General features: G+C 40.8%; 1 protein-coding gene across 1 annotated transcript in view; it reads left to right on the plus strand.

Moving 5' to 3' along the window:
• Window positions 1–15,156, plus strand: part of LOC311230618 (uncharacterized protein) — a 74,007-nt gene that overhangs the window by 32,500 nt on the left and 26,351 nt on the right. Inside the window, 3 exon segments of the mRNA XM_084316953.1 lie at window positions 6,516–6,915; window positions 7,760–8,164; window positions 14,551–14,791. Coding sequence (XP_084173079.1) covers window positions 6,516–6,915; window positions 7,760–8,164; window positions 14,551–14,791 — 1,046 coding nt within the window.

A 15,156-nucleotide genomic window follows, 5' to 3' on the forward strand; every position in this document is an offset into this window, starting at 1 on the left:
ACAACGCATGGCGGAGAACCCCGCCTTAACACGTGATTGGCGGGAAATGGGTTAATGTCTTATTTTACTGTTATTTAATTAGTGTGGGTTCTCCCACACTATTGTAATCTATACTATTTATTTATTATTCCGCCGATTTTTGCCCGCTAACTCCTCCCAGAGCTTTTCGCACCACATACATGTGTAAGGTATCAAAACGACCGGCTTGCTCCAACTTGAGTTGCTATTACTTTTTGGCAAGTCACCGCACCGTTTGACTACAAATCGACTTTAAACGGGAAATTTCATAATAGAACATTCTAGAACATTTGTGATGGCACAGTATGGTCATAATAGAACATTTGAGAACATTTGTGATGTCACAGTATGATGTCATAATAGAACATTCGAGAACATTTGTCATGTCACAGTATGATGTCATAATGGAACATTCGTGATGTCACAGTATGATGTCATAATAGAACATTCTAGAACATTTGTGTATCTATTCAACAATTCTCTCAGAAGGGCTCAGATCGCAGAAGACCAGTGAAGATCTCACTTGTTGTGTCCGGCTACACGTCTGTAAGCTTGAATATATACTGTAGATACAATTTAAAAATCACCACATGGAAAAGGAAACAAGTGCCATGTCCTGTACAATCCTTAATGACCTGTGATGTGGTTCTGTGATGTGGTTATTAAAGTCAACAGCACTGAGTTTAACGCCCACAAGGTCATCCTGTGTGGCTGCAGCACCTATTTCAGGTACGTTTAGCTTGGTTCAGGTTACGGTAGCTTGGTTAGTAAAAAGATAATATACTGTACTTTTACTGTAAACAGATACTATACTGTACTTCTACTGTAAAAAGATACTATACTTCTACTGTGCTAAGACCCTATACTTCTACAGTGAATATATATTAGTACACAGGATAGAATGATGCTTACTGATCAGATATCTCTATTTCTATTAATTTTACTTAAATATTTTATTATACTTTGTATCATTTTATGTAGTTTTTTTTAATTGTATTCGTTCTTTTTTAATGTCTTATTTTACTGTTATTTAATTAGTGTGGGTTCTCCCACACTATTGTAATCTATACTATTTATTTATTATACCACCAATTTTTGGCAAGTTTCACCACACCGTTTGACTACAAATCGACTTTAAACGGGAAATTTCATAATGGAACATTCTAGAACATTTGTGGTCACAGTATGATGGCATAATAGGACATTCTAGACCATTTGTGATGTCACAGTATGATGTCATAATAGAACATTTGTGATGTCACATTATGATGTCATAATAGAACATTCTAGAACATTTGTGTATCTATTCAACAATTCTTTCAGAAGAGCTCAGATCTCAGAAGACCAGTGAAGATCTCACTTATGTCCGACTACACGTCTGTAAGCTTGAATATATACTGTAGATACAATTGAAAAATCACCACATGGAAAAGGAAACAAGCCATGTCCTGTACAATCCTTAATGACCTGTGTCTGGAGGGAAGGTTCTGTGATGTGGTTATTAAAGTCAACAGCACTGAGTTTAACGCCCACAAGGTCATCCTGTGTGGCTGCAGCACCTTTTTCAGGTACGTTTAGCTTGGTTCAGGTTAGCTTGGTTAGTAAAAAGATAATATACTGTACTTTTACTGTAAACAAATACTATACTGTACTTCTACTGTAAAAAGATACTATACTTATACTGTGAATATATATTAGTACACAGGATAGAATGATGCTTACTGATCAGATATCTCTATTTCTATTAATTTTATTATAATTTGTATCGGTTTTATGTAGTTTTTTTCATTTTATTTGTTCTTTTTTAATGTCTTTTACTGTTATTTAATTAGTGTGGGTTCTCCCACACTATTGTAATCTATTTTATTTATTATTCCGCCGATTTTTGCCCGCTAACTCCTCCCAGAGCTTTTCGCACCACATACGTGTAAGGTATCAAAACGACCGGCTTGCTCCAACTTGAGTTGCTATTACTTTTTGGCAAGTTTCACCACACCGTTTGACTACAAATCGACTTTAAACGGGACATTTCATAATAGAACATTCTAGAACATTTGTGATGTGACAGTAGGATGTCATAATAGAACATTTGTGATGTCACAGTATGATGTCATAATAGAATATTCTAGAACATTTGTGTATATTCAACAATTCTCTCAGAAGATCTCAGATCTCAGGCCCTGTCCACACGATCACTGGTATTAATGACACCAAAGGTTTGAAAAAAAATAAACCTCGGTCCACACAGGTGAATAACCGCGTATAACCGTGTACTCGCGGCGGCTGGAAAATCAGCAACCGATACATGTAGTACAATGCCAAAGCAGTAGGTGGCGATGTTGTTCAGACATGAAGGCCATTTCAACCAATCAGAAAAGGTTGAACGCTCACTACACTTCCTGCTTAAAAACAAAACAAAGCCGCCATCTTTAAATACCTTGCGTTAGCCATTTAGCCAACGGAGCATATATTTTTCAGCAAAGAAAGTGCAATAAACAAACGGATACATTCACTGTGTGTTCTGCCTCTCATTTGTTGATGAAACAACCAACAGCAACACAATTTACCACCAAGAGCGGATAGTTTAGTCTCACAAAATGATCTCTGGTGTTGTTAGCTACATGCTAATGTGAATGGCATTCTCTATGTATAGTATATAGCTTACATGCTAACGTAATAATGTGGTTAACGCTAGTATAATGAATGGATGCAAACGTTATTTAACACATTGCAGAATGGGTACAATACAATACGGCTCAATACAAACAATTGTTAAGGGGATGCAGTCTGGACTGGGTTCCTTATAACAATAACTTGCTATTGTTTGCGACAGTCTGCCGTGAACATGGGAAATAATTGCGACAGCTCTGCTGTAAACACTGGGAATAACCTCGGTTGCTATGCCCACACGCACCCACTGCAACCGGGATGTGCGCAAAACTTCACCCTGGACTCCGGTTTTCAAAGACCGCGGTTGCAGTGTAGCAAAACCCCGGTTGTGTGTGCCCGAACAGTGCAACTGCGCACATACAATCATGGTTACATTAAATCCAGCGCTCGTGTGGACGGGGCCTCAGAAGACCAGTGAAGATCTCACTTGTTGTGTCCGGCTACACGTCTGTAAGCTTGAATATTTACTGTAGATACAATAAAAAAATCACCATGGAAAAGGAAACGAGCACCATGTCCTGTACAATCCTTAATGACCTGCGTCTGGAGGGAAGCTTCTGTGATGTGGTTATTAAAGTCAACAGCACTGAGTTTAACGCCCACAAGGTCATACTGTGTGGCTGCAGCACCTATTTCAGGTACGTTTAGCTTGGTTCAGGTTGCGTCTATACTTCCCACAAGCAAGTTGTCCTTTTGCGCGATCTGATTGGCCACTGACGTTTCTGGTCATGTGACATGTGCGCCCAATCGTGTGATGGCAAGTTCTTTGGACGGTTAAGCTTAGGCGCTCTTTCGAAGTTGGTTAAGGTTAGAGTTTGTCTTAGAGCATGGCGATAGAACGCCAGCCCTGATTCCAAACTCTAACCTTAACCAACTGTGAAAGAGTTGCCTTAGCTTAACCAGTGATAAACTAGGCGTTAGGTCGTTTGCAGGCTGTTCGATGCGGAAATGGGCTAAGACACTGCTCGTCATGCGATTGGGCGCACATGTCACATGACCAGAAACGTGCATGGCCAATCAGAGCGCAAAATGGGAACTCGGAAGAACAACTTGCTTGTGGGAAGTATAGACACGTTCAGGTTAGCTTGGTTAGTAAAAAGATAATATACTGTACTTTTACTGTAAACAGATACTATACTGTACTTCTACTATAAAAAGATACTATACTTCTAATGTGCTAAGACCCTATAATTCTACAGTGAATATATATTAGTACACATGATAGAAGGATACTTACTGATCAGATATCGCTTTCTATAAATTTTACTTTTTATTTATTATTCCGCCGATTTTTGCCCGCTAACTCCTCTCAGAACTTTCGCACCACATACACGTGTAGGGTATCAAAACGACCGTCTTGCTCCAACTTGAGTTGCTAGTACTTTTTGTCAAGTTTCACCGCACGGTTTGACTACAAATTGACTTTAAACGGGAAATTTCATAATGGAACATTCTAGAACATTTGTGATGTCGCAGTATGATGTCATAATAGAACATTCTAGAACATTTGTGATGTCACCGTATGATGTCATAATAGAACATTCTAGACCATTTGTGATGTCACAGTATGATGTCATAATAGAACATTCTAGAACATTTGTATGTGTCATAATAGGACATTCTAGAACATTTGTGATGGCACAGTATGATGTCATAATAGACAATTGTAGACCATTTGTGATGTCACCGTATGATGTCATAATAGAACATTCTAGACCATTTGTGATGTCACCGTATGATGTCATAATAGAACATTCTAGACCATTTGTGCTGTCACAGTATGATGTCATAATAGAACATTCTAGAACATTTGTGATGCGTCATAATAGAACATTCTAGAACATTTGTGTATCTATTCAACAATTCATAGACCCTCTCCCGTTGGCCGGTGCACAGGCATCACCCACACTTTCCGCACGGAATGGTATAGTTTTTTCTTATTGTTTACTATCTAATTTTGCTATTTTAACTATTTATTATTTTATTTGTAATTATTTTATTGTCTTATGTTATTGTCTTACTAATTGTCTTATTTAGCTATTTTATCTAGTTGTCTTATTACCGTTTTATCATTTTAATGTCTTATAATTTCCATTTTTATGGAGTGATTTTAATTATAACAGAGTCTCTCACTACTGGTTCAATTAATGTAGAAAAGTAGAAAAACGTTGCACTATAAAAATGAACTGGATAGTTGATGATAATAAACATTTAACTTCATTAGCTGAAGTATTCTAAAATCATTTAAGCCATTCTCCTTTTGTGTGTGTGTGTGTGCACGCGTCTCATCTGATCTGACATCAGAGGAGTTTGATAGTATTTACTGAGGATTGCCAGATAATGTTATTTAAACAAACAAAAAAATTATAATACAAAATAAATATACATGATCATGCAACATAAAAAAATTGTTGTAGGAACAGTTTGGGAGAGGGAGGTAAGGGCTATTTAGATTGTGTGTTGTGAAGTTTACTTCAGAGAGGGAGAGTAAAGTACAGAAAAAAAGGTACCGTTGGGTACCGTACCGGTATCGATTCCCAGGTAAAAAGAAAAAATGTCAGACTGTGTCCTGAACAGACCCACCGTGTAGGCCAGATGCAAGCCGCATTTTACAATAAACCTCTGTGGGGCTGCTTAAAAAAAATTATAATCGCAAATGTAATCGCAATCGCAATATCTGTCAGAAAAATCGCAATTAGATTATTTCCCAAAATCGTGCAGCCCTAATCTTAAATAACAAAACAGCATTGCTTGTTGTAGTTAACAAAGAGAGGCAGAGTTGATTTTGCACCCAATTCTTTTTTATAATCTCATTTTATTTTCATATTCGAATCCCATGCCCATCGAATGAAGCTTCGAAGTATTTAAGACAGCCATAGTGCTAGGACCACTACAACCAACTGTCCTCAAATACTGTTCCTGGGATTCTGCTTTCATTGTGGGACACTTTATTTAGGCTACTGCTAAAGAAATGATTTTTATGATTGGTTTCAGGGGTAAACATTTCCCCCCTAAACTACACATTGCAGCTTAAGTAAATAAATCAAAATGACTCTTGTTGTGAATTAGGCTTATCAAAATAAATGGCTTGGTTCCGGTTGCTGACCGACCCTGCCGATTTAGGTGCGACCCAATTTATTTTATGAGAAAAAAAAGAAATAATAATTTTACAATAAAGTTTCAGAAAAATCTTAGTCAAACCTTTACTATTATGGATATTAAACATGCTGGCAGAGTACATGCATCCATGTTGTCGTGAACATTTTAATTAAAAAAAGAAATTCCCTATCCATAGTCGCTGTGGGATTTTTTTTTATAAAATAAATTCCCTACCTACCCATGGCCGGCTTAACTTAACTTAAACGGAAACCAAACAATTAATTTTGTTAGGCCTTAGATTAGATTAAAATGTATTGTCATCATACAGCACAGATACAGTACAACAAAAAGAGGTTTGGCATCCAGTGCAAATGTAGCAGTGAAGTGCAACGGCAATATACAATGTACAGGTGATTAAACTGGGTACAAAATATACAAATGAGTATAACTGAGTGTAGTGCTAATCGTATTTACAGAGTTGTAGTATAATATGTACAGTGGGTAATTAAATGGTTACCTGTTGGGCAGTTGGACACTGAACCTTTACTATTCTCACGTTGGCTTCCTTGATTACACCTCCACGATTGTTGGATTCCACTTTGCAAAGTCTGAAATTATGTGGCAACTGAAAACCTCTGTCGCCACGTTAAACGGATCGGTGCAGCTTTTTTCAGGAATCTACCCGATTCACGGTGAACTGGGACTCAACTCTGTATGTCTCTGTCCAGGTTCATGATCTGCTGCGACCGCTGCGAGGAGTGGTTCCACGGGGACTGCGTGGGCATCACGGAGGCCCGCGGCCGCCTCATGGAGAGGAACGGCGAGGACTACATCTGCCCCAACTGCACCGCCAAGAAGAACCAGCTGGTCAAACCTGCCACGACCGCATCCCTGGATACGGAGAACAGGCTCCGAGCCGACGCTCTATCTCTTCCTACTGCACTCGTCTCCGCCCTCGCAGAGGCCATAAGGTCAGACTCCGGCCCCTTGGCCAGCCTCTCGGCGACGGGCCTCCCGTCGTTCTCCGCCGGGACGGAGGAGAAGGTGGGAGACGACCCGGGTATCAAAGGCAGGATAGAGAAGGCCATCAACCCCACGGGGAAGAAGAAGATTAAGATCTTCCAGCCGGTACGTATTCACACGCTTCGTTGTGCTAGAAAACCTTCATAAAACAGTCATCTGATGAGCCGTTTCCCCCGCATACTGCTGTCTTTATGGAATACTGAAGAGTGTGTGTTGATGCACTCTGTTTATTCCCCTGGGACCAAGCCTTTCTAACATTAGCAGTCTTTACTCACGATTGTTAAGACGAGATAATATATTCCTTTATTGATCCCTTTGGGGAAATTCAGGCAGCATGGGGGAGGGGAGGTACAGGTATGGGCAGGGTAATGGTAGAAGATATAATACAGGCGATACAATTATAGTACAGTAGAAAAGTCAAAATAGGCAGTGTAAACAATATAATTGACTGAATGTACACGTATGAGCAAGTAGGCAGTGTAATCAAGGTGCAGATGAGGGTCTTGTTCACTTTCCCCCTGTGTTGTGATTACTGTACAGTCAGACCTGTAGTGCCAATATTGCAATGCCAACCATGTAGGCCTACAGTATGTACAGAGTGATGTGACTGTTGGCTTCCACAGTTTTTTAGCAGATGTATTGTGTTCACATTCAGCGGTAGCCTGATCTCTTGTGTCGTATTCATCGTACCATTTAATGTAACGTCAGACCTGTAGTGCCAACAACAGTGGTACGACCTCAGGCTATGGTCAGGCTTGCATAGTTTCAAGGGCAAGGCCTACATTGTCATCTTTTCAAATGAGTTGAACATCTTTTGGAAATAATTTCAAATTCACTATCTTCCCAATTTGTTGTTTGAGTCGTACAATAGCTACATTACACTACACTTGAAGGCCGTGTTGTGACCTCTCGTGTTGTGTTGTACTGACCCGTGCACCTCTCGGAACAGGCCATACTGCAGACTGCCGAGCAGAGAGCGGAGCAGAAGGCCACGCCCAAAGCGGAGCAGAAAGCGGCACCGATCGCGGAGCAGAAAGCCACGTCAGACGTAGAGCACAAGGCGGAGGCGGAGGAGGAGCAGGAGCAGGAGCAAGCGGAGCAGACAGTGGCTCCCGAGGAGGAGAAGGTGGCGCTGAAGGCTGAGGAGGAGGAGGAGGCGGAGGAAGAGGAGGCGGTGCCGGCGGCGTCCCTTCCTAAGTGCATGGGGCCCGGTTGTGTGAACAACGCCCAGCCAGACTCTGTCTACTGTGGCAATGACTGTATCCTGAGGCACGCCGCTGCCGCCATGAGGTCCATCACTGACGTCAAGGACTCCAAGCAGAAGAAGAAGGCTGGCAGCAGGTCTACACCCAAGGTAACCCAGGGCAGACACTAGCAACAGTGCCTTTTTTTTTTTATTATCTTTTTCCCCCTCCTTTTTCCGATTTTTCTCCCATCCCACTGTTAGTCGTTATGCCAATTCCCAACCCCCTTCCTGGTTGTTGCACACACCCCCCCCCCCCCCCCCCCCTACTGTTGGTCCGGGAGGCCGGAGACTGTCACATGTGCAGCCAGCCGGCAGCCAGCCTGGCCGCGCAGATTCTCACCGGGAGAGTGTAACGTGTGGAAGGTCACACTACCTTTCTCCAGATCCTACCCTCGCTGTGCATGCGCCCCGACTGAACTGTAGGGGTCGCTGTCCACAACGCCCAGGACCCACCCACGGCTTCCCTCCCCCTAACTCAGCCAAACGAGTTAGTATAGCGATCAGCCCAAGCCAAGGCAATGCTGACTCTCCGGGAGTCGAGACCGCCTTTTTTTTTACATTTTTTTTTTCATTTTTTTTTTTTTTTTTTTTTTATTATTATTTTTTAAACAAACATATAAACAAACATGACAACACACGATAAGATATACAAGCATTAATTGTCAGGGCACATCCAATGAGATTATTTTCATTTTTGATTTACAAACATACAATACAATTAACACTTTGGGTGCCATGGGTTAAATTCATTATATACCATAGGTTCCCGGCTCTATTTGTCTATGGAGAAGTACCCCTTCTTTGCATGGCTATAACTTTTTAAATTCTATTGCTACATTGCCATTATTAGGGCCCATTCAAAGTCCTATATGTATTGTTCATTGTGTAGCAACGTTAAACTTTTTCATTCACATATTCATAGTAAAGTATGGTCTAATGTATAAGTATGTTTTCATCTCTTTCTGCAGCTTTCTCCAGAACGTGATTTATAGCCCCAAATGCATTATATTGATGATGAAATACAGTTTGATGGCAATCGGGGCGATATAAAAAATTTAAATTGGACGTACTTCTAGAATGATCTACGTATGATCTGATGATGACCGGATGGGCGGGGGATCGTTTATAATTCCGTGGGCAGCGTTATATCCATCTAGTGTGGGTGATATGTTCATCATAACAGTTTATATGGAATACGATCAAAAATAACGCTGAATCTTACCGTATCCTCCTCGCGCCGTTGGGCGATGAGCGTGGAACAGTCATTTACCTATTATGGTATGTAGAAATATCGGGTCCATTTCCAGCTTGTATAATAGTATATATGTCCAAATCATGTTGTTTATCGAGTTATTGGCAATCGATCGCTATGTATTGTGTCTAGATCGAGTCCCGTGAGCCAAACAGAGTGCCCGGAAGTAATATGGTCGACCAGCACAACCTCCATAGCACTTCCTGTTTGGCGATTGCGCCGATCGGCCACCAGATGGCGCTCCTGAACCGCCAGAGAGCTCAGTGGGTCCTCCTGGTGGATCTCAGGCCAGCGGAGGGGAAATATGAATCCGATCGCAGATTTTTGAAATATTGATATAAGGACGCTGTACAGCGTCCTCCGGCAACTTGAGCATGGCCGGGAATGACGCTCTAAAGCGTTTTCCGGCAGTCAAAGTGTTAAACAGACAGAAACTATAAAGAAAAAATTATAATAATAAAAAAGAAAATTGAAGTAAAAGACAGCGGGTGACATGGGTTCATTGGTCAATTCTATCAACAGTGCTATCAACAGTGCCTTTTACTATCAACAGTGCCTTTTACCTGTCCTTTTTGCAAGGTTGTGATAAGAGATGATAATTCATTGTGATGGTGAAATCCTATATTAGATAAAAATGTATTGTCATCATTATACAGTATTGTCTGATGTAACGATATGTTTTTGTGATGACTCCTTCGGACAATTTCACGTTACATTACCTAACATTAACATAATTAGCAAGCAATAGTGTAGCTCGTCCTGTGTACTTCATAAAGCATAGTGTAGCTCGTCCTGTGTACTTCATAAAGCATAGTGTAGCTCGTCCTGTGTACTTCATAAAGCATAGTGTAGCTCGTCCTGTGTACGTTATACTTGTTGCCTCGCTGAAAGATCGTTTTGTTTTCTAGATTAGATTAAAATGTATTGTCATCATACAGCACAAGTACAGTACAACGTAAAGAAGTTTGCCAGCCAACCAGAGTGCAAATGTAGCAGTAAAATGCAATAGTAATGTACAGGTGATTAAACTGGGTACTAAATATACAAATTAGTACTACTGAGTAGTGCTAATACGATGTATGTACAGAGTTGCACATACTATATATAGTATAGTAGATGCATGCTATATATTTTGTGTGTGAGATTAAGAAACATCCCTATAATCGGAGATGCAATGTTCAGTTTTTTCTTTTGGATGAACACATGACTACTATTCATATCTGTTGGAAGATTTCCTGTTTGCAATGTTTATCTCATTGTTTCAGGCTTTGTGTTGCCATAACAACATTCTTGCATAATACCAGTAATATTTCTCTGCCACATCGCGAAAGAATTATACACAGGGTCCCTGTTGATCCTTCAAAAGTCTTAAAACATCTTAAGATATTGTTTGGTAATTCAAGGTCTAAAATGTCTTAATTTGTAGGAGGGGAGTCATTCAATTTTCATCTATTAAAATGAATATGGAGAGATATTGTAACGTTTCCAATAATGGACCCGACCGGAGATATACCTACCGTATATCATTCTATGTGACAAAAGACCTGCAAACGTGTTGTCAGTTATCCAACAGCTAGAGCAAGTGAGATCAAACAGCAGTGCACTGCAAAAAGTCTAGCCCTCTGGCAGAGCTTACATATCGACCTGCACCTATACACCGGATATATATATATTCATTATTCCTGTGGGCAAGGCAAGCATGTCTGGACTTGTAAAAATAACCATGAATGCAAGTTCAATGCCGATGTGAAGTTTGTTTACCCAGGAAAACTCCAAATTTAGCAAAGCCCAGGTTTTCTTCAGATATTTCTGCTTACTTGTAATATTAATTTGACTGGAAATGACTCATTCTTCTGAGCCAAACAGGGTTTAGCACTCCATTGTTTGATAGAAATGTGATTGACCATAAATGATTGTGATCCTGCTGCATGCGGGACAGAAATCACATCAAACTATTTCGAAATCTGGGACTTATCCTTGGACTGTGTAGTTTATAACTTACTCTATGCAGATTACAATGGGGGAAAAGCACAATTAGGCCTGTGTAACAAGTTCATATTCAGCCACATCTGCCTGATCATCACACTATTAATGTCAGACCTGTAGTGCCACTATATTGCCAACCATGTAGGCCTACAGTATGTACAGAGGGATGTGACTGTTGGCTTCCACTGTTTCTTTTTTTTTGCAGATATGTTCTCATTCAGCAGTAGCCTGATCTCTTATGTTGTATTCATCATACCATTTAATGTAACGTCAGACCTGTAGTGACAGTGGTATTACCTTAAGGCTATGGTCAGGCTTGCATAGTTTCAAATTAGCTGAACATCTTTTGGAAATAATTTCAAAGTCAAAACCTTTGATTGTGGTGTTTTAAACAATAAAGACTAAATGCAGCACTAGTTGCAGCACTAGTGGTACAGTCGCTACATCACTTGAAGGTTGTGTAGCCTCCTTTTAAATTGTGTTCCTTGACATGTTTAGGCAGATGAGAGAAAGATTGACAAACGCGCATAAACAGCGAACTATTGGTTTTGGCACAAAGGCCTATTTTGGCCCAAGAATTTTTATATCAACGGCAGTGCATCTCTTATTAACTTAGAAAACATTTGATAACTTTTCATATTTGCATTGGAAATGGTATTATTCACCCCCTGTATAGGTATAAAAAGGTCTTAAAAGTATATTAATTTGAAGTTGAGAATTGTGCAGATACCATGAGAATTAAATTTTTATTTGTGTGCATGAAATTCTGCTCATGAAATTCTGCACCTGCTGGATTCTTGCCCGTTGCTGGTATGGATTAACAGCAGCCATGTGAAGTCCTTGGCCTGGAGGGTCTCTGGAAGAACAGTTCCTATCCTCATTGAACAAACGTAATGACATAACTGTCATAGATTTCCCTGTTCTATTGAGGTAGCTTCTGTTTGATGTCTGGTTGTCCCTTGATATAAAGTCTGCTGGCATTATGGTGGATACAGTATTTCATTAGCTTTTCTAACATTGTATAATGGCAATATAAAGATGAATATCATGCTATGAATCATAGACCAACCATTCAAATGAAACCGCCTGGTTGAAGGTCCGGTCATAGTAGGCCATGTGAAGCCAGAGATCATTTTCTGAAACTCCTTTCAGAGCAGATCATTCTGAAAGTTTTCATAGAATCTTTTTTTTTGTTGAGAAATTATGAAACATTCTACATTTGTAGTATAAATTAGAATGACTAATTTAACTAATGCCATTGGCGCTAGTCATTATTGCTGTAGGAGTTTTTCATTAGTATTGCTCTGTGAAATCTAATTGTTTTGACGGCTCATTCTAATATGAGCAAAAAAGTAGAAGCCTGCTGTGTGCTTTTAGGCCCCGTTTAGACGGAAACGCTAGCAGGTGAATCCGCAAAAATATTTTTTCGGATGTGCCTTTCGTTTATACGGAAACAGCGTTTTTACGGGGTGAAACCGCAAAAAAGTGAGACTGCCTTCCAGGGTGGAATTCCTAGAAACGATAAACCTTCGCGCTCATCTAAACTGTCAAACCGCATAAAACGATGACGAAAGGGTTGTCAAGGCTCTCGTCGCGTGTACTGCTTACATCACAGGCATGCGTCAGTAGCCTAGAAGCGTAAACAAAGCATGTCTGATTCTATCCATGGCGATCACCTGAAGGCTACATTGGCAGTACTTTTAAATACACAAGAATCTGTCCCGCGGCGTGACTGGACCCACTGTCTGTGAGTGACTGCTTTGGTCCAATCACATTCCCCACCCACAGTCTGCGAATCAGAGGCAGAGTAGGGCGGGTCTTCACAGCACGTCATGTGACATATGCGCCAATCGTGTGACAGCGGGGCTCAGTCGTCTGGAGTCGTTACAGCCTCGTCTGCGCGCAGAATTCCATCCCAAAACGATAGTCTAAACGCAAAATTAAAAGTGAAACCGTAAGACGACTTTTGCGGTTTCTGTTCAGACTCTCTCCATCTAAACGTAGCCTTAATCTTGGGCTCAGTTTCCCAGAGAGAAAAGAACAATCCCCTTTGTGAGACGGTAGATACACATCGAGAAGCAGCAGGGAGATGAAATATGATGGAAAGTAGCCTGGCAACTATTGAAACAGATAATAACACGGATTACCTTTTTTAAGGTTTAAGAAACGCCTTTTTGAATGACCTGAAAGCAGCCGTGTTCAATTAAATGTCTTTCTTACTGACTTAACCCTTTCACTGCCACACAACAAAGTGTTAACCCTTTCACAACCACACTACAGACGGTTAACCCTTTCACTACCACATTACAGACGGTTAACCATCTGTAGTGGGGTAGTGAAAGGTTAACCTGTAGTGTGATAGTGAAAGGTTAACCTTCTGTAGTGTGGTAGTGAAAGGTTAACCTTCTGTAGTGTGGTAGTGAAAGGTTAACCTTCTGTAGTGAAAGGGTTAAAGCTCTTGCATAGTAGAACTGAACAACACAATCATACGCTCTCTGGAGGCCTCCGCGTGGGCTACAGTTTAAGCCCCTCCCACGGGTTCATAGGTCATGTGATGCATAAAGCTAACCGTTCAAATTATACAGCCTGGTCCAGCGTTAGTAGGCGATGTGAAGCCAACGTCTAGATGGCTTAGGACTAGGTCACTTGCAAGGCACCTGGTGGAGTGGTGGGAAGGAGCACGCATGTGCAACACAATGAGCTCTTGTACAACACACTACGTCAAGTTTTCACGCTTTGTTTTCTTTGTCACATATAAGGTACATTACAGTCGAATGCTTGGTTCTGTATGAGCCTCCTGAGATTGTGCTTCATACAGTTAAAAAAAGTTAAAGAATAAAGACTAAACCCTACACAATATGCAAAACTATGCAACTAAAGTACAAAATGCAAAAAATTAGGTAGAGATGTAGTGCAAATCTCCCCGGGTTTGCTCCAGGCACTCCGGTTTCCTCCCACACCAAAAAGACATGCATGGACTACGGATGAAAACTAGATAGTTGATTGATGCACAGTGTTCCTGGGTAATAAATAAATAAACTAAAACTAAACTAAATAGATAGAATATGGTGCAGTGTTAAAGTGTCTAAAGTGAATGAATGTTTATGGTGAATGTTTAAAGTGAGTGTGTGCAATGATGGGAATGTAGTTGCGGTGGGATGTGTATCCGTGTTGAGACTGGTGGGACATTAGCCAATGGAAAGCAGCTACCGCTTTGATCTGACTGCTTGTGTCTCCGTCTGTCTCGTCCCTCCAGAGAAGTGCCGCCGGCGTAAAGAAGACGCGCAGGAAAGCGGAGGAGGAGGAGGAGGACATAATCGAGGACAACAGTGAGGAAGACCACGAGGGCGAATCGGGTGACGTCGTCGATGCAGACAAACACACCGTGGAAGACTCGCCCACGCCGGCCTCCACCTCCTGGTCCAGCGACCATAATTACAATGCAGTAACGCCAGAAAAGACTGCACCCATATCACCAACAGTGTTAAACAAAACGTGTATGTATCTCTCTGAAGGTTTCAACGAATCATTCCTAACCAGCACTTACCTCTTTACACTAGGCGGTGGTTGTCGAGCAAAGTAAGGCCAGTCTGTTGTATGCGTTGGGGTTTGTTTTTTGAGAAACCACATTGTCCTTTATTCACCAAGTTCTTATAAATGTGGTTCTTGTCTTCATACTAACCGTTAAGAGATGAATGATCCATACATGTGTGGTAATGATGAGAACTTTATGGAGGAACATGTACCTATGCCATTTCTTTTTGAAATGTGGTTTTTTAATTTGATTGGTACAAAAGTTGTCGCTCTATGAAATTTTGCACAGTTGCAGAACCCGGGTAAGTATTAAACGCGGTAACGAACG

Source organism: Notolepis coatsorum, assembly GCF_963971535.1.
Source record: "Notolepis coatsorum genome assembly, chromosome: 6".
Classification (NCBI taxonomy): Eukaryota; Metazoa; Chordata; class Actinopteri; order Aulopiformes; family Paralepididae; genus Notolepis; species Notolepis coatsorum.